The following is an 18,220-nucleotide window of genomic DNA, read 5'->3' as shown; positions in this document are numbered from 1 at the left end:
TTTTATCGACTTATAATTTTAGAGAATATGGAACCTTCCTTGTTATATTCAATAATTAGATTAGACGTCATCGGAGAAACTGGATTTTCGAGTCCCAATTGAAGAGTTTTAGTGACTATAAAATTAATGTACTCCTTTGGTCATTATTCGTTATCGATTTTGCTCTCATGTTTAGATAAATAAATATCGTTGTTGTTTATATCGCTTTATTAACATTGCTTTCTTTTTCTTATTATAAAATTAAATATAATTTAAAATATTATTAATAATAAAAAGCACTATTTTTAAACGATTGATAATTGTAACTAATGTGAATTTAGTGTAATATAATTATTTACAATAATATTACTTTCATTTACACATACAATTATCACTTCAAAATACTTAAATAAATCGCTATTTATGTAACGACGTTATTCCTATTATTTTTGTTAAAATTTTCACCATATAAAATTGTACATTTTATTACTTACCATTTTATATTACTTAAATAGAAGAACATTTTTTCTAATTTCATAAATGAAATACAAACTGAAAAAAATGATTATTCTACTCATATATCACTAAACCTTACCATGTACAGATTACAAAAATACATACTTCAGTTTTGATTTGATTTTCACGGGAAGAAGAGAAGAATTTAGTCGAGAATCTTTCAAGTATTACATACTATCGACCGAAATGAAGTTAAAAATATCGTTGTGAAAATGATCAATCGTTTACGATTTATAATACGTACATAAATTAAAATTCTAAATTACACGTTCCCTATATTTGGAAAGATGCATAGATTCATATTCATAAATAGCATTCGTCTGATGACGCAGACGTTTTAATTACTAATCGCACAGCTGAACGTAATCCGATTGTTTGACAAGTTTGGTACAATGCCGTGATTTGCATCGTTTCAATAGTATTTGATGTCTTTTGAACATTAATAACAATTCGATTCGTATTAGTGGCTCTCTCTCTCTCTCTCTCTCTATATATATATATATATATTTATTTATTTATTTATTTTTTAATGATAAAAGTTATATATCTATAATAAATAAATTATTTAAAATTAAAAATGATAAAAAAAATTTGGAAATCATAATTTGCATATCCCATATTTATGTATATAAGTATGATTAGACCATGTCTTAAAAATATGTTTATGAACATTTAAAAACATTTTTAACCTAACATATGTGTTATCAAAGAAGAAATTTCCTTTCTGATATTATCTCTACCTCGTTCACGATCATATAAATAGGTCTCGATACGCGCTAGGGAGAACCGTTCGAAAATTGAGTCAGGTCTAGTCATAAAAGATCAACATGGAAGGTCACTAAAGCCGTCGTTCTTGCAAAACAGACAGAGATGAGTAGAATATCTCTGTTTTTGTTTGAAATATTTATAACATATCACGCATGCGTAGAACGACGACTTCCTTGTCATCCATGTTGATTTTTCGCAACTAGTCACGACTCAATTTTCAATCGGTTTTCCCTAGCGAATATCGAGATTTGTTTATATGGTCTACATACATAATATTTAATATAATACATAACATACGATTACATACATACAAACATATATATAGATATGCATGTAATTTGATGTTTTCTCTATAGAGGTCTCGACAGACGTACTTTTTGTAGCTATAACATCTTTTCAACAGATAAGCATAGATAAAAATTCAAAAAATTTGATGGATCATCTAGTAGATTGAAAGGCTTAAATTATATTAATAAAATAACAAAATATGACTGAATCTTCGAAGAAAATGGAAGATATTTACGAAGAATTTACTAACCAAGTAGATCGAATTAATTATCTAATTAAACAGGTAGTCGTTTTATTCATTCATTTTTATTTTCCATTTGTAAGAAATAAAGTTGAGTTTATTAATAACTGACTATACATTTTATTCTTTCGTTGAAAGTTCACTGAGTTAGAAGAAACGAATGGCAAACAAAAAAAGGATCGATATTACTGGAACTCACATTTATCTACTTTATCGATGAACATTTGGGCAGGTCAGGTGAAATATTTGGAACTTCAAAAAAAAGAAGCTAGTCTTAAAAAAGCAATATCGAAGGCTACAAATGTGATTGATCTTAAACAACAAGAATTGAAAGATTTAATAACAAAAAGAACAACATATTTCACGAAACAATGGTTTGATTTTCTTTCTAAAGAAATTGTTTACTTTAATGAATAAAAAATCATTGACAAAAAATAATAATTTTATGAGAAGTTTTCTTTATTTTCAGCGATAAATTTCGAATTAAAGGCATAAGGTATACAAACAATTTTCTGCATGCACAGACAGAATATGTACGTTCATTTATGTATATTCTGCATCGTAAATATATTGTATCCTATAATTGTGAATATATAATAAATAATTAGTATCCTTTTCATAGACAAATAAAAATTTACGTGATAAAATTGAAGAATTTCAAAAGCAGTATCAACAAATGTATAACGAATTGCCAACGTTTGCAGAAAAATTATCAAACCTAGAAACAATATCAAACTCTGAAGAAACTGAAACAGCATCGAAAGTTAATTTCGTTTTGACGAATATAACGTAAGCGCAATTAATTTTTGCTATAATTATCAATTCAGGTATATTTTCAATAATTGTGTATCTCTTAAATGCTATATATAGGACAATTAATACTTATAAATTATTACAAATTACATGTGCTCAAAATATGCTAAGAAAGCTGGAGAATGAAATTAAACAGAAGAGAATGATACTTAATAATGTTCAAAACAAGTGATTACTAATATAAGTTAATATATATTACTATTATACTGCAATAATAAAATACATTAATATAAAGATTAAAACTGTTTTATTTATACCATTATACCCTATATTTTGAAATAGAATAATAATATAAAATAGGAATATAAATTAAATATTCGGCTTAAGTGTTAATTTTTCTATTAATTGTAAAATACATTTAATATTTGTATTTATTATTTATTATTTATTTTATTTATTTATTTATTTTCACCATCCATACCTTGCAGTTTTTGGATACAATTATTGCTTGTCATAAAACATGAAGCTTACGAATCTTAAATGTTTTACTTAAAACCTCGAACTTAAAGAGTTCATTCCTATTTTCTACCTTTTTAAATTAGATATAAAATGTCATTCTTAAAAAATACATAAACAAGTAACGTTGAATTATAATAATTGTACGAAAATTATCATGCAATCTAAAGTTTAATAATTAATCAAACGCAAATTTATCGATTTTTCAACCTCAATAAATCTCATTTCTTACTAAAAAAAAAAAGGATTAATGTGAATTTTAATAAACCGTACATCCATGATTTATTCCAATTGTCATTTTTAATTTATCCTTTCCTTGCAGAGAAATTTTTTACTATCATAACCTACACAAATAAAATAAAATATATTATCCCGCTTGGTTTCAACAAAAACGTTTCCCGCGTAAACCATTGTAGAAAGCGCTAACGCCAACAGGCAACGATCATTGGTTAGAAAATTGAATTTATCAAAAGCCGGTGTATTGCGTTGTTTCAAGATATTTTTCTGAAGATTTCATATTTTTTCGAATTGAGAGTATACAGAATTTTTACAACAAACCATTATGGAACTCACCGATGACAACTTGCTTACACTCAGTGAATATTTAAAGCATACACTTAGCCCCGATGTAAATGTTAGACGGCCAGGTGAATATAACCTCTCTATTAATCAGAAGTTCTTAATTGAAAATATTTTATATAATCCCGAACATGTGTACATTCCTATTTATAAAAATAGTTTATATTTAAATTTTTTGTTTAATTACTTTGATCATCATTTGCAATTTGATTCGTCTGCTATTAGAGGAAATTTGGCATGTGGATATCAACAAGTACTTTATTTTTCTTTCAACTATTTGAAAAACAGAGATAACTTAATACTAATAAAATCGTTTTAAATATAGATATGTATCGATTGAATTTCCAGAAAGACATCGAAAGATGTCCTATACTTTCGATTTCCCATTTTTTATTAAATAACATAACTTGTGTTGATAAAATATTATGTTTTCACCTAATTAAGATCAACAAGATACATAGTTTATAATATTTAGTTTTTGATTTTGGTCTTTTGTTTTAATGTTTTATGAATCTTTTACAGAGAAATAACATTTATATTTATATTTCTTATGTATAAATTAAAAAAAATATATATATATATACACGTATTTTACTGAATTCATGAATTATTTGTTTTTTATGCTTTAGCCGAAAAATTTTTAGAATCAGTTGAAATAAATCAAAATTATCCATTACTTCTTTTACATCTTGTGGATAAGTCTGAAATCAATATAACTATAAGAATCGCTGGAGCAGTTGCATTTAAAAATTATGTAAAACGTAATTGGAAAGTGGTAATTATTTACATTATTTATGTAACTTTTATTATAACATTTTTCTAATAAATTAATCCTTAATTATAACATAATTTATTTGTACCTAGGGAGAAGATTCTGTAGATCGTATACATGCGCAAGATAGGGATGCTATAAAAAAATTAATTGTTAATCTAATGCTGCATTCTCCTGATTCTGTTCAAAAACAGTTATCTGATGCTGTTTCAATAGTTGGAAAGTATGATTTCCCAAATAAATGGCCAGAGCTTATCGACCAAATGGTTGACAAATTCAATACAGGCGATTTTCATGTTATCAATGGTGTCTTACATACAGCACATTCATTATTTAAAAGATATAGATATGAATTTAAAAGTCAGAGCCTATGGACTGAGATAAAATTTGTATTGGATAGATTTGCTAAACCTTTGACAGATCTATTTGTTGTAAGAATTTTATTTTATAGTTTCTCCTCTAATTATTCTTTATTAATTATTCCCTTAAATTTTATTTTAGGCTACAATGAATCTAATGGAAGTACATGCAAACAATATAGATGCATTGAAAGTTATATATAGCTCTTTGGTAATTTTATCCAAGGTGTTCTACTCTCTTAATTTCCAAGTGAGTAAAAGACACAGACGATATAATCAATATAAAGTGTTAAATTTCTTTACTGAAACTATATATCCTTTATTTTTAGGATTTACCAGAATTTTTTGAAGACAATATGGCTGTGTGGATGAGGAATTTTCATATTTTGTTGAATACAAATGTTCCCTCTCTTCAATCTACTGTAGTGTTATATATAAATTTGTTATTATATTTTTAATTCTAGTAATATGTGTATGTTACAATGTTTGACCTATGCATAGGACGAAGAAGAACCAGGAGTAATTGAACAGTTAAAGTCACAAGTTTGTGACAATATTGGCCTTTATGCTCAGAAATATGATGAAGAGTTTCAACCATACTTACCTGAATTTGTAACTGCTGTATGGAATTTACTAACATCGACTGGGCAACAACCAAAATATGATACTGTAGGTAAATTTTATATATAGTATACATATTGAAATTGATCTAATTTTTTATATTCTTGCAGCTAGTTTCGAATGCCTTGCAATTTTTAGCAACAGTAGCTGACCGTGCTCAGTATAGAAACTTGTTCGAAGATCCAACCACTTTGAGCAATATTTGTGAAAAGGTTATAATACCTAATATGGAATTTAGAGGTAATTACTATTAATCTTATATTAAAAGTATATTCTTTATGTGTCTTGTACTTTGCATAAAAAGAAAATTTAATATATTTAATAGAGTCGGATAATGAATTATTTGAGGATAATCCTGAGGAATATATCAGGCGAGATATTGAGGGTAGCGATGTCGATACACGAAGACGTGCTGCCTGTGATTTAGTTAAAGTACTTTCTAAATATTTTGAAGCGAAAATAATGGAAATTTTTGGTGCCTATATACAGGTAAGTAAACAAGAGCATGCAAACAAAATTGACTTATACATATCATTGCATTTTTTTTGGTAATTGTTAGGTGATGTTACAAAATTATGCTGATAAACCAGTTGAAAATTGGCGCAGTAAGGATGCTGCAATTTATCTAGTCACCAGTAGTGCAAGCAAAGCTCAAACACAAAAACATGGTGTTACGCAGAGCAGCGAGCTTGTTTCGTTACCTCAATTTGCAATGCAACATATTGAACCGGAGTTAGTCAAACCAAATGGTACATATGGTCATTAAACTTACTAAAATTAAATTTATTCCATAAATCTCTTAAAGCATTAAAAAATTTGAATATTGTTTCCAGTGAATGAATTTTCTGTACTTAAAGCTGATGCAATTAAATTTATAATGACCTTCAGATCAATATTGCCAAGAGAAATGATAATTGGTAGTTTACCACAACTAATTAGGCATCTAAGTGCTTCAAATATCGTTGTACACACATATGCTGCTTGCACGATTGAAAAAATACTCGCAATGAAAGGACCCGATAATACACCTTTGTAAGAAAATCGATTGCTTTATTTACCAATAATATTACATTAAGTCATAAGTAATGTCACTTTTGAATAAATTTTCAGAGATATTTTTCATAGAAAAGCTATTGGTCTGTAAATTTTTAACTATCGAAATAAAATAAATCTATAAATGTTGGACTATAATTAAAAAAATTTTAGATGATCGAAAAAAAAAACAGATATTCGACCTGATTATATGCAACAAAAAATGTTAGTGAATTGAAGTTTTTTCTCGTCGACCTTATGACCTTCGTGTCATAATAAAAATTTTTATGCAAGAATATATATTGACATTCGTCAAATGAAAACCTACTGACTTTTATAAATAAGGGTATTGAAAAAAGTATACATGCAGACTGCTTTCCTTTTATGAAAAATAACTCTAAATATATTACTTATGATTTATTTTAATATCATTATTTCGATGTGCATATTTTCTAAATTACCAAATTTTATTTATAGAGTTAAAGCAAATGATTTATCACCATTGACGTCGGATTTATTAAAGGGTCTATTTGCATGTTTAAATACACCTGGCTCAGAAGAAAACGAATATGTAATGAAAGCTATCATGAGAAGCTTCGGTGTTCTACAAGAGGTGATTGTACCATTCTTAGCAGATCTTCTCCCAAAACTTACAGAAAAACTTTCTATTGTATCTAAAAATCCAAGTCGTCCCAATTTTAACCATTATCTCTTCGAAACATTTGCTTTATCAATTAAGTAAGTAATATAAATTATACAATAAGAATAAAATGGAATGCAAACGAGGGAACATTAGAAACAAAAAAATTAAAATATATATATGTAATATAATTTTAGAATCGTTTGTAAAACACACAAAGTTGCAGTATCGTCATTTGAAGAAGCACTGTTCCCAATTTTTCAAGAAATCTTACAACAAGATGTTTTAGGTAAAATATTTCATTTGACATAATTCTATTCCCTATCTTTTCTAATCGATGCTTTTCAGAATTTCTACCATACGTTTTTCAAATCCTTGCTTTACTTCTGGAACTACGAACGACACAGGATATGCCAGAAGCGTATTTGGCTTTGTTCCCTTGTCTATTATCATCCGTTTTATTTGAACGCCAAGCTAATATTCACCCATTAAATCGATTATTAAGAGCTTTCATTAGTCATGGTGCACATCATATCGTAGCACAAGATAAGACAAATGGTTTATTAGGTGTATTCCAAAAATTGATTGCCTCAAAGGCTAATGATCACGAAGGTTTCCTATTATTACAAAGTATTATTGAATATTTTGCACCGTAAGTTTTCTCACTAGATTATTTTTATGTCACTTTATCATCTATATTAATAATAGCATAATATTTTTAGGAATGTATTAGAACCATATATGAAACAAATTTTTGTGCTATTGTTCCAAAGACTTTCATCTTCGAAAACGACAAAATTTGTAAAGGGTCTAATCGTATTTTTTGCGTACTATATTATTAGATATGGCTCAAATAATTTGGTTACAATTATTGATCAAATACAATCTCGGTAAGTTTCTTTTCCATTAAAAATTTAAAAAATAAATATATGATTAAAATTAATCAATATTCACGATACATAAATAATATATTTGCAGAATGTTTGGTATGGTTGTAGAACGCGTATTAATAGCAGATATGCAAAAAGTATCAGGTGATATCGAACGAAAAGTAACTGCTGTGGGAATGTCAAATTTACTAATTGATTGCCCAATGATACTAGAAAGGCCATATAATACATATTATCCCCGTTTATTAGCAACGTTAGTAGAATTTTTCGAATTACCACAGGATCAGACTACATTATCCGAAGATAATATATTCCCAGAAACTGAAGATACGCCTGGGTACCAAGTAGGATATAGTCAACTGCTTTGTGGAAAAAATCCTCCAAAAGATCCTCTGGAAGGTATTAACACAAAAATACTTTTATCTTATTATATTAGCTTTAATAAAATACTTACATATTATTCGTTTAATATATTTTGATAAATAACTGTTAAAGATTTAATCAATTTAATAAATTTTATTTTTCTTTAATAAATAGCTATTGGCGACGTACGTTTACATTTAGCACAAGGATTAGCAAGATTGTCACCAAGACAACTACTTAGTATTCTTGACCAAATTCCAGAACCTAATGCAAACCACCTGAGAGGCTACCTTCAAACGGTTGGCATTACCGTTGCATAATACGAGCTAGATGTCCGAGATAGACTAAAAATTCATCTGATTGCTCGGAAAATAAACAACATTGAATTGAATAAATTATAACAAAGAAGTGAAAGAGGTTGTTTTCCGGCATTTATATCATGAACATTTGCGAGACTGAACATCGTATCGTTTATCTATCATGTAATTGAACATTTCAACAATTATTTATCATTTTCATGTGATATATTGTACGGAGTCTATGACACTAAAAATGATTAAAAAAAGGAAAATATGCTAAAACTTTAGCACAAAAACCATTAAAAATAATCAGCTGCTGCGTATTATTTGTATGTGGAAACATTCCTGAGGAATTACTTAAATCAGTTCACATTTTGTACAATAACAAGGACGACAAGCGCGTCTTTTTAAATTAACTGGTCTCTTGTCTAAAAAATACGTGAATGTCTAATTAAATGATACTGTATCGACTAATGGCCTGTGAGTAAATTAATTGTTGAATACTTTTTAACTTAGATATACAATTTTTATGGTTATTATCTCTGTAAAGATTGTTAGACAAAAATTTTAATTGCATTTTGTATTTTAAACGAATTCGTTTCTATCTTCGTTCCCTGTCATTAACAATTATAGAGTAAAACATCGACTTGTAAGTCTTCCATAAGTAATGTATGACATTGTAATATACTTATAGGAAATGTATGACTATAAAAGAATGAAATGAAATAACTTCACAATGATGAAATTATCTTACGTTTTGTCAAAAGATATTGCAAACATGTTATTTACTAACTTTTTCAATAAAATAAAATCCAAGTGTGGGATTTTTTATGTTGATAAAAGTAAATCTTTTTAGGCCATTTATGCAATAATAGCAACAATAAAGTAAGGCAATATCAAGATTTATACAGTGGAGAAATCGACAAAGGGACGGCTCTGTGTGAAAAAAAAGCTGAAAATGTTGAATAAAATTTCTTTATATGAAGTTTTATTTACAGAAAAACAGTTCGAAAATTTATCAGGTCTATTTGAACTTAGCTAGTTCTGAACTAAACAGGAGTGAATAGACGGCAGGAAATTATTCTGCATGTAAAAACAAGCCCTAAATATAAAATCAAATTTTGCAATAAGACGCTTCGTTTTTAGGAAAATTAAATTTTAAAATTTATCAAATACGTATGTATCAGGCCCATTCTTAAATAAAAATATTCAAACTCTATTTTTTTTTTAAATCAAGACCTTAAATGGCTTAAATAGACAAATTGTATCACGCGTGAATTTTAATCTATACTCTTTACTTATTTTCACATGTAGAATAACCTCCCACTGATTATCTACTCGTCGGTAATTAGCCAAATTTATATATGCTAAATAATTTTTCAAATTCGATTTTATCAAAAAACAGCAAACATCGTATGAGAAGATTGTATTTTATAATTTCAATTAACTTTTTCATGTAGAATCGCTCTCTTACTCATTACTCATTACTCACCATGGTTATTGGAACATTGCATTTTTAAATCGCTAAAGCTTCATTTTTTCTTAAAAAAATGTTTTATGTAATTATATATTATTTGAATTTATTAATTGATATAAAAGTAATTATACAATTTATAGACTTTTTCTAGTTATTTGACTTCAGTCTTTTTCATAAACTTGTAAAGTATGGTATAATAAGAGGGTGATTCTGTGTGAAAAATAAATTGAAAATATGCAATAAAATGTTTTCACACTGTGCTTTTTTTTTTTTTTTTTCTTGGAGAAAATCGAATTTAAAAATTTGTTTCTATACGTATATGAACTTCGCTAATACCGACTAGGTACAAACTGAAATAAGTAAACAATTAACAAGAGATTCTTTTATATGTAAAAATAAATAAAAAATGTAGAATAACATTTTTTCGTTCAAGTCCTCATTTTGAAGAAAACAGTGTTTGAACATGTTTAGCTAAGAACTGTTTCAGTATACCTATATCTGATAACATTTTAAATTTAATTTTCTCAAAAACAATGAATTTTTTATGAAAAAATTTTGTTCTATATCTTCAATTAATTTTCCCTGTTTTCGTATTATAGAGATATCCTGTCAATCATTCTCCTAATTTCTAGTTTTAGTTCCAATTATATAAACAAACTTTATTCGATATTTCCAATTTATGTTTTTAAGTATAATTACTCCCTTGGTATTTGTACCATGACTATTGGGACAGATTGTATAATAAATTCTCAATATCAGTAAGTTTAAAAGCTCGAAAAATAAATTTTAATTGATATTTGTTTCTATGATTCGAAATCAGAGTTAGCAATTGGCAATTAGAAGTTCGATAGTATGAAAAGCGAGATTGCTACGCGTAGAGGTAACCAATCTATCTAGAATTCGTTATCAATGACAGTATCATGGTAGTGTAGGGTCCGATGTTTTTCATATAGCAATTGACATATACTTGCACTAGGCAAGTAGTTAGTAAGGACGAACAACAATACACAATGGCGAGAATAATTTTACTGTGGTTACTGTTCGTTGTATGTCTAATTCACCACTCATCGACTTTTTATTTACCGGGTTTAGCACCGGTAAATTATTGCAAGGCCGGAGAAACCTCTGAAACGTGTAAAGTGCGTATAAAGATTATTTTTTACTATTTTAAGAATTGGTTATGATCATGTATATTTAGTTTATCACTTTTTTTCTCCTTTTTCTCTAATATACATCCTTCATATTCGTCAATTATAATAATCATTACATTTTGATCGTACAGTCTAATGTAATTTTTATTTTTCGTATTATTTTAATTAAGAAGTAATTTTTAATAATTGTAAATATGTTTCGATGTGGCCTTTCGTGACATATGACTCATAACAGCGAAATTGAGGCACGAAAGATTTGGAAAAAATATTTAATTGCTTATACAATCTGACTAGAATGTTCTTAAATCGACCTTACACGAACATGTAGGTACTTTACATTTTGTACGATTTATGACGAAACGTCAGCTGTTCAAATATGTTGTGTTTGAAAGCATAATAATTACATATGTATCTTTTAAATTTAAGTATTTCTAAATTTTCGAATTTGTATTTATTAACTTCATTATAAATGTCATAATTATAAAAAATTCATAAAAATTTAATCAAAAGCTTCCACATTTAAAACTAATAAAAAATAATAATCATAAATTATTTATAATTACAATGTAATAATAATTATATATTACGTAAGTGTAATAATTGATGTATTACATAAATATAATGTATGTAATCTATAATTTATTGTGTTTTATTAGATAATGTTTATTTCTTTCAGTCCGAGATTAAACTGTATGTAAATCGTCTAAACACTGAGAAATATGTAATACCATATGAATATCATCAGTAAGTTTTCATAAGAAACACATATATAATTGATAACATCTTTTAATCTCGCAGAAGTTTGAATTGTTATACCAAGAATTCTTTTTTTAGCTTTGATTTTTGTCCTTCCGATGAAACTCAGAGTCCTGTTGAAAACTTAGGACAAGTTGTTTTTGGAGAACGTATAAGGCCTTCTCCTTACAAGGTATGATAAAAAAGAAACTTTCGAATCATTCGTTATATTCAATTGTATTTATTTTTGTATATTTTATGCATTTAACACATTCAATGTGGAAAATAAATGTTGTGTCCGTATACGCGAATGTCAGTGGGATAGCAGGAAGTGAAATTTACGAGCCTATTCAAGAAACTGAGTTCATCGGGATTTTGAGTAAGACTTACATTTCAAAAAATTTCTAAAATTGATTTTATACTTTTTGCCCTTAAGTACATATCACCGCATTTTTATCACCTTGTCAAAATAAAGTTATCTTGTGTAATCGAACATTCGCGAAGTTTCACACGGTTTACCGGGGTTCAATTTCAATACTCGAAATTGTTCTTATCTGTTTTAAGTTTTGAAACTACTCGAACAATTAATTTTCATGGGTGTTTGAGATCATAACGTTCGTTGTATTTTAATTTATCTCAAAGGACACAACATGAGAATTCCTACCTGTTATACTGCTTATAATTAATATTTTCGGATTATGTCGATATGTGGATAACATCAACATTTAGCGAATACTTAATTGATTAATGTGGACCTATATTTTATATCATAAAATCTTCATTCTATCATGCTTAAGCTTGTACACATTATTTAAAATTTTTTTTAAACTGTGTATACAGCTTGTATGCACATAATCTGTCCACAAAATATTATGTCATGCTATAGGGAATTGTTGAATTCATCTTAACATCAGCTATAACATTGTAAAGTTAAAAATAGAGTGTCGTATTAAAAATTCAATATGACCTTGATTCTTTATTGTAAAAAGAACTGTTTGGAAATTTTTTAAGTTACAATTTATAGCAAATTGAAAAGTAATTAACTCTCATCGGAAACATTATTTTGTCAGACTATTGGAAATCCCTGAAAAATTATGACAATGGTTATTTTCTATCTTCCATTTTTTCTTTGGAACAGTGATTTAATATATTGTTCATTTGCTAGAATAGTGACATAATTCAAAAGTAACAACTTTAGAGAAAAACAAGTTTAAATGTTTTCTACATACGAAAACTGTTCTTTCTGCATCTATGAGTCAAATACAATTTATATGTAGTAACATCAATACAAATGAGTAACATAAAAATGTTACAAAAATTTTATGATATAAAAAAGTTGGCTCCCTAGCTTATGTATAATATACATATGTATAATAAAAGATATAAATTATGTAAATTTTCAGCTAGAGTTCATGAAAAATGTTAATTGTGACGTTGTGTGTAAAAGATCATATCAAGGTGGAAATAAAGATTCAGAAAAGAAATTGGAATTTTTGAGGAAAGGAATGGCATTTAAATATCAGCATCATTGGATAGTTGGTAATATCTTAGTGATAAAACAAGTTGAATCTGGAAAACCTTTATTATTGTTCATATCACCATGTTAATAAGTTCCTTCTCTTTTTTCTTTTTTTTTTCTTATAGATAATATGCCTGTTACGTGGTGTTATCAGTTAGAGGATGAAAGACAATATTGTAGTACTGGATTTCCTATGGGATGCTTCTTGCGAGATTCAAGATCTCAACAGGACTGTACTGTTAATGTAAATTTAAAGTATTATTATTTCTGAATCAAAAACCGAAAGTTCATTAATAGTAGATTGAAAAAATTCCTTAAACTTACAGAAAATACGCGCTAAGTGAAATTAATCAATTTGTTCTTTATTAGGATGCATATAACAAAAGAGAAAACAGTTATTACCTATATAATCATGTAGACCTTACGATCACGTATCATAGCGGTGTTAAAGAAGAATGGGGATCTGCATTTAAGGAAAATGGAGGACGTATAATATGTAAGGACTGAAATTTCATTTGTATGCTGTTAAACTTGCAATACTAATTTTTAACGAAATTTATGTTTATTTTCTTTAATAGCTGTTAAAGTGGTTCCTCGTAGTATTAAACATGGTACTGTTGTTAACTGTGAGCACAAAGAAGCATTAGATATACCACACAGTCCACTTTCTGTTGGGAAAAACTTAGATATTACTTACACATACTCTGTGACGTATATTGTAAGCATTTACAATAACAAATTAAGCGCAATCTATACCTTGATAGTATAGTTTTTAAACAAAAAATACGATTATATTTTTTATTTTAGGAAAACAGTACAATCAAATGGTCATCTAGATGGGATTATATCTTAGAATCTATGCCGCATACAAATATCCAGTGGTTTAGTATTCTTAATTCATTAATAATTGTTTTGTTCCTTTCTGGAATGGTGGCCATGATATTGCTCCGAACATTACACAAAGATATTGCGAGATACAATCAGGTACACTAATGAAATGCTATTTGTTAACTTTTGTTTCATTTTACTTGAATTAGAAAGTTTCATTCTGTTTTAATCGATAAATTTAATATGTATTTCATTTTTATTTATTTACATATTATTCAAATCATCTCATTCTCTTTGAAGTTACTAAAATGACGGTATTATCTCATTAATTAACAAGAACGTATGACACGATGTTTGGTTTTGTTTTATATCATAAAGCTGTGATGTTCCCTTGTCTGTGTTTCAATAACGCAGGCTTCCTTCCAGATAGAATCAGGAGAAGACGCACATGAAGAATTTGGCTGGAAATTAGTTCATGGTGATGTATTTCGACCTCCTCGCAAAGGAATGTTATTATCAGTTTTACTCGGGTCTGGTGTTCAAGTGTTTTATATGACACTTGTAACACTTGGTAAGTTTCTAAATCTACATGCATAAGTGTATTTACTTGATATATAAACAGAAAAAATATAAAGTTTCATTTTGCATTCCACAGCATTTGCGTGTTTAGGATTTTTATCTCCAGCAAACAGAGGAGCTTTAATGACTTGTGCCATGGTTTTATATGTTTGCCTCGGAGCTACTGCTGGTTACGTATCTGCTAGAATATATAAAAGCTTCGGTGGTGAAAAATGGAAATCGAACGTTGTACTTACATCTATGTTGAGTCCTGGGTAATACGATTTATTTAATAAATATATATGCACATGTGTGTGATAAATACAACTAGTCTATAAAGCTATACAATCTGAAAATCAAAGTTAATAACAGTTCATCCTTTGGCTATGATCCTTTTATTAATTTATGTAAATACATATTTACTTTATATTTAAAATATCGTGAGTATGAAGACGAATTTTATAAAAATGTATTTTTATTTACAGAATTGTATTCAGTTTATTCTTTATAATGAATTTAATTTTTTGGGCAAATGAAAGTTCAGCTGCAGTACCATTCAGCACCCTTATTGCTCTTCTAGCACTTTGGTTTGGAGTATCTCTTCCATTAACATTTATTGGTGCTTATTTCGGATTCCGGAAAAGGGTAAAGACTTCTTTTACCAACAAAAATAGTGTAGAATGTTCTTTTATATATATAGAAGCAGTAGCGTTGTTCTGTAGAAATTCTAGAAACAAAACATAAGATTTCAAAGAAGAAATTCATTAGTAACGAATTTTATTTTAGTCTTTGGAGCATCCTGTTAGAACCAATCAGATTCCTAGACAAATACCAGAACAAAGTTTTTATACTCAACCAATACCTGGTGTAATAATGGGTGGAGTTCTACCTTTCGGATGTATATTTATACAATTATTCTTTATACTTAATTCTTTATGGTAAATATCACATTTTAAAATCCTAGTAGCTTTAATAACATAGATAATATAAGTTTTAAGCATCATTAATTCCACTGATCAGCTTTATTTATTCTAATTACTTCCACTTACTACTAAGTCTAATATTGTATTTATAAATAAGAAAGTTTTTATTTTTTAATATACAAAATATTTAAACTTTAATTAATCTGTTTCAGGTCAAGTCAGGTGTATTACATGTTTGGATTTCTCTTTTTGGTATTTGTTATACTCGTAATTACATGTTCAGAAACGACGATTTTACTTTGCTATTTCCATCTTTGTGCGGAAGTAAATGAATGGCCTTTTATTAATAAAATAAATAAAACATTTCTCAAGATACATATATTCGAATCATCTTTTTTGTTTTAGGATTATCATTGGTGGTGGCGTAGTTTCCTAACATCTGGATTTACTGCGTTCTATTTATTAATATATTGCATACATTTTTTCATGACTAAGTTGGAAATAGAAGATGCTACATCTACGTTCCTTTACTTTGGTTATACTTGTATTATGGTTTACTTATTCTTCGTTTTAACAGGTAAAGTATTTATTTCTTCTACAATAATAAAATGTTAATATTTTTAAATAAAAAATTATTGCGTATTTTATGTATTAAATAGGATCAATTGGCTTCTTTGCCTGTTTCTGGTTCGTGCGAAAGATCTACAGTGTCGTAAAAGTCGACTAATGTATCAAATGATACTTATCGAAATAAACTGAATGTGGTACGAATAAAATAGTCATAGAAATGAATGATAATTGATATCAGTTTCGAAAAAGACGGTGTTAACGTACAAGCATCAAGTCCTTTTTATGCGCAAGTGTTAGCATCAACTCCTTTTTATGTGCAAGTGTTCTAGTTTCAATTTATTTATTGTCTCAATTATAGATATTTCATGCAATTAAATATTTCAGATATTACTTATTATTTATGTTATTAATAATAAATAAAGTATAACAATAATATTACAAATTAGTACAAAAAATACTGTTTGATAATGATAATAGTCATAAGAAGCGTTTGTTTTATTTTGCAAGATTTCCAAAGAAGTATTATTTGCCAAAATTGTTTTTATACATTTTCTTGCTTCTTGAAACATGCGCATAAAAAGGGTTACAAATCAGGTCATTAATTTGACCTGCTACCTGAAAACCAGGAGACAAAATGTTCGAAATTTATCAGCATAACATTGATGTGTTTATTGTTAACTGCAGTAAAGACTCTATAATTGTTTGTAAAGGATTGCACTTTAACTCTATGTTTTATTCAAGATTTAATTGCATTTAAGATACATATCTATTATATTCAATATCGCCTTCGTGAGACGATACCAAAGCAATGACAAATCTTATTTTAATTTCTATTTACTACTCGCTATCTCAGAATGAACCGTTATAGAGTCTTTAGCGTACTTGTCAGTATGCATTCTTTTGATAACGAGATAAGTGTATCAAAGCTATAAAGATACGTGTATACATTTTACAAATGAATTGTGCAATCCAGATGTAATGTATAATTATTAGATACATTTGTTTACAATAATAAGCTGATAAACTAAAGATATTAATCAACAATGTAAATAAGAAAAGACTTTTGTCTTGTAATCGTCAAGTAGTCTCTCGAATTCTCTGGACTATAAATTTGAATTGTAATATGTACACACATTTTTTATCATGTTTGTAAGATCGAGTCCTTTGCATTCTGTATTACACAGCTTAACTCTTTAAGTTGAATATATTATAAAATTTATAAATGGTTGCGTAAAAGTAATTTAATCTTTTTGCGATATAAGCAAAGAAAGAAATATGTATGTATATTAAGTTAATTTACTTGTAATACATACACACGTATAAATACGACCACAAAGGATGAATTTCGTTAAAATTTTAAGTATATTGTGAAATACAAAATTTTAGGCAAAATATTATTTATAGGCTCTAAAAAAGATATTCTTTTCAGGCGTTAGAAACTGTCATATAATCGATTCAGGTGCTCGAGATAATTTCAAATTTCAAAGAACAATTATAGAAAGCCAAATTTAGTGAAAATATCGATTCTAGCCGGATTCATATAACTATTCTATCAAACATTTTGATTATAGTTCTTTATTATAATGTTGTTCCGGTTTAGATAATTCAAATATTATATAAAAAAGGAACAAAATATATATAAAAAGAAAGTTTCCTTCTTTTGGTTCTTGGAAAGCTGATTCAGAAGAGACATTTATGATAATAAATACTTTTAAAATTATAAATAACTACATATTAAATTTCCATCCACAATTTTATAAAAAAATTTAGAAAGAGATCTAAAAATTAATTTCAAATCATAATCGAGACAAATATAATGTTAGTTTCTCATAATTGTTTCAAT

The 18,220-nt window shown here is 27.5% G+C and overlaps 3 protein-coding genes across 4 annotated transcripts; all 3 read left to right on the top strand.

Moving 5' to 3' along the window:
- The first annotated feature begins 1,355 nt into the window (after positions 1 to 1,355).
- Positions 1,356 to 2,819, top strand: LOC117204103. Its single transcript, XM_033441149.1, has 5 exons — positions 1,356 to 1,834; positions 1,931 to 2,166; positions 2,262 to 2,325; positions 2,415 to 2,581; positions 2,663 to 2,819. Exons 1-5 carry the CDS (start codon positions 1,751 to 1,753, stop codon positions 2,775 to 2,777), a joined length of 666 nt encoding a protein of 221 aa, XP_033297040.1. The 5' UTR covers positions 1,356 to 1,750; the 3' UTR covers positions 2,778 to 2,819.
- Positions 2,820 to 3,497: 678 nt separating this feature from the next.
- On the top strand, positions 3,498 to 9,445 carry LOC117204230 (exportin-2). The gene is made up of 16 exons (XM_033441431.1): positions 3,498 to 3,708; positions 4,270 to 4,415; positions 4,505 to 4,843; positions 4,914 to 5,021; positions 5,101 to 5,193; positions 5,273 to 5,440; positions 5,503 to 5,632; positions 5,718 to 5,881; positions 5,952 to 6,141; positions 6,226 to 6,424; positions 6,902 to 7,162; positions 7,262 to 7,353; positions 7,413 to 7,716; positions 7,787 to 7,954; positions 8,043 to 8,353; positions 8,492 to 9,445. Exons 1-16 carry the CDS (start codon positions 3,624 to 3,626, stop codon positions 8,635 to 8,637), a joined length of 2,904 nt encoding a protein of 967 aa, XP_033297322.1. The 5' UTR covers positions 3,498 to 3,623; the 3' UTR covers positions 8,638 to 9,445.
- A 1,558-nt stretch (positions 9,446 to 11,003) lies between these two features.
- LOC117204233 (transmembrane 9 superfamily member 2) lies at positions 11,004 to 17,602 on the top strand. Of its 2 annotated transcripts, none has more exons than XM_033441435.1 (15): positions 11,004 to 11,232; positions 11,921 to 11,988; positions 12,079 to 12,172; positions 13,383 to 13,518; positions 13,624 to 13,742; positions 13,868 to 13,994; positions 14,077 to 14,216; positions 14,306 to 14,482; positions 14,741 to 14,897; positions 14,982 to 15,159; positions 15,370 to 15,529; positions 15,671 to 15,822; positions 16,020 to 16,131; positions 16,213 to 16,384; positions 16,467 to 17,602. In XM_033441435.1, exons 1-15 carry the CDS (start codon positions 11,104 to 11,106, stop codon positions 16,532 to 16,534), a joined length of 1,989 nt encoding a protein of 662 aa, XP_033297326.1. In that variant the 5' UTR covers positions 11,004 to 11,103; the 3' UTR covers positions 16,535 to 17,602. The 2 variants fall into 2 exon arrangements, with proteins under 2 accessions (XP_033297326.1, XP_033297327.1); XM_033441436.1 differs by having other exon boundaries at positions 11,005 to 11,232; positions 14,753 to 14,897; positions 16,467 to 16,612.
- The last annotated feature ends 618 nt before the right edge of the window (positions 17,603 to 18,220 follow it).

The sequence above is a fragment of the Bombus bifarius genome, unplaced genomic scaffold (genome assembly GCF_011952205.1).
Source record: "Bombus bifarius isolate JDL3187 unplaced genomic scaffold, Bbif_JDL3187 scf7180000007977, whole genome shotgun sequence".
Lineage (NCBI taxonomy): Eukaryota > Metazoa > Arthropoda > Insecta > Hymenoptera > Apidae > Bombus > Bombus bifarius.
The sequence above is the reverse complement of the archived record's forward strand: the minus strand, read 5'-3'. Positions and strand labels throughout refer to the sequence as shown.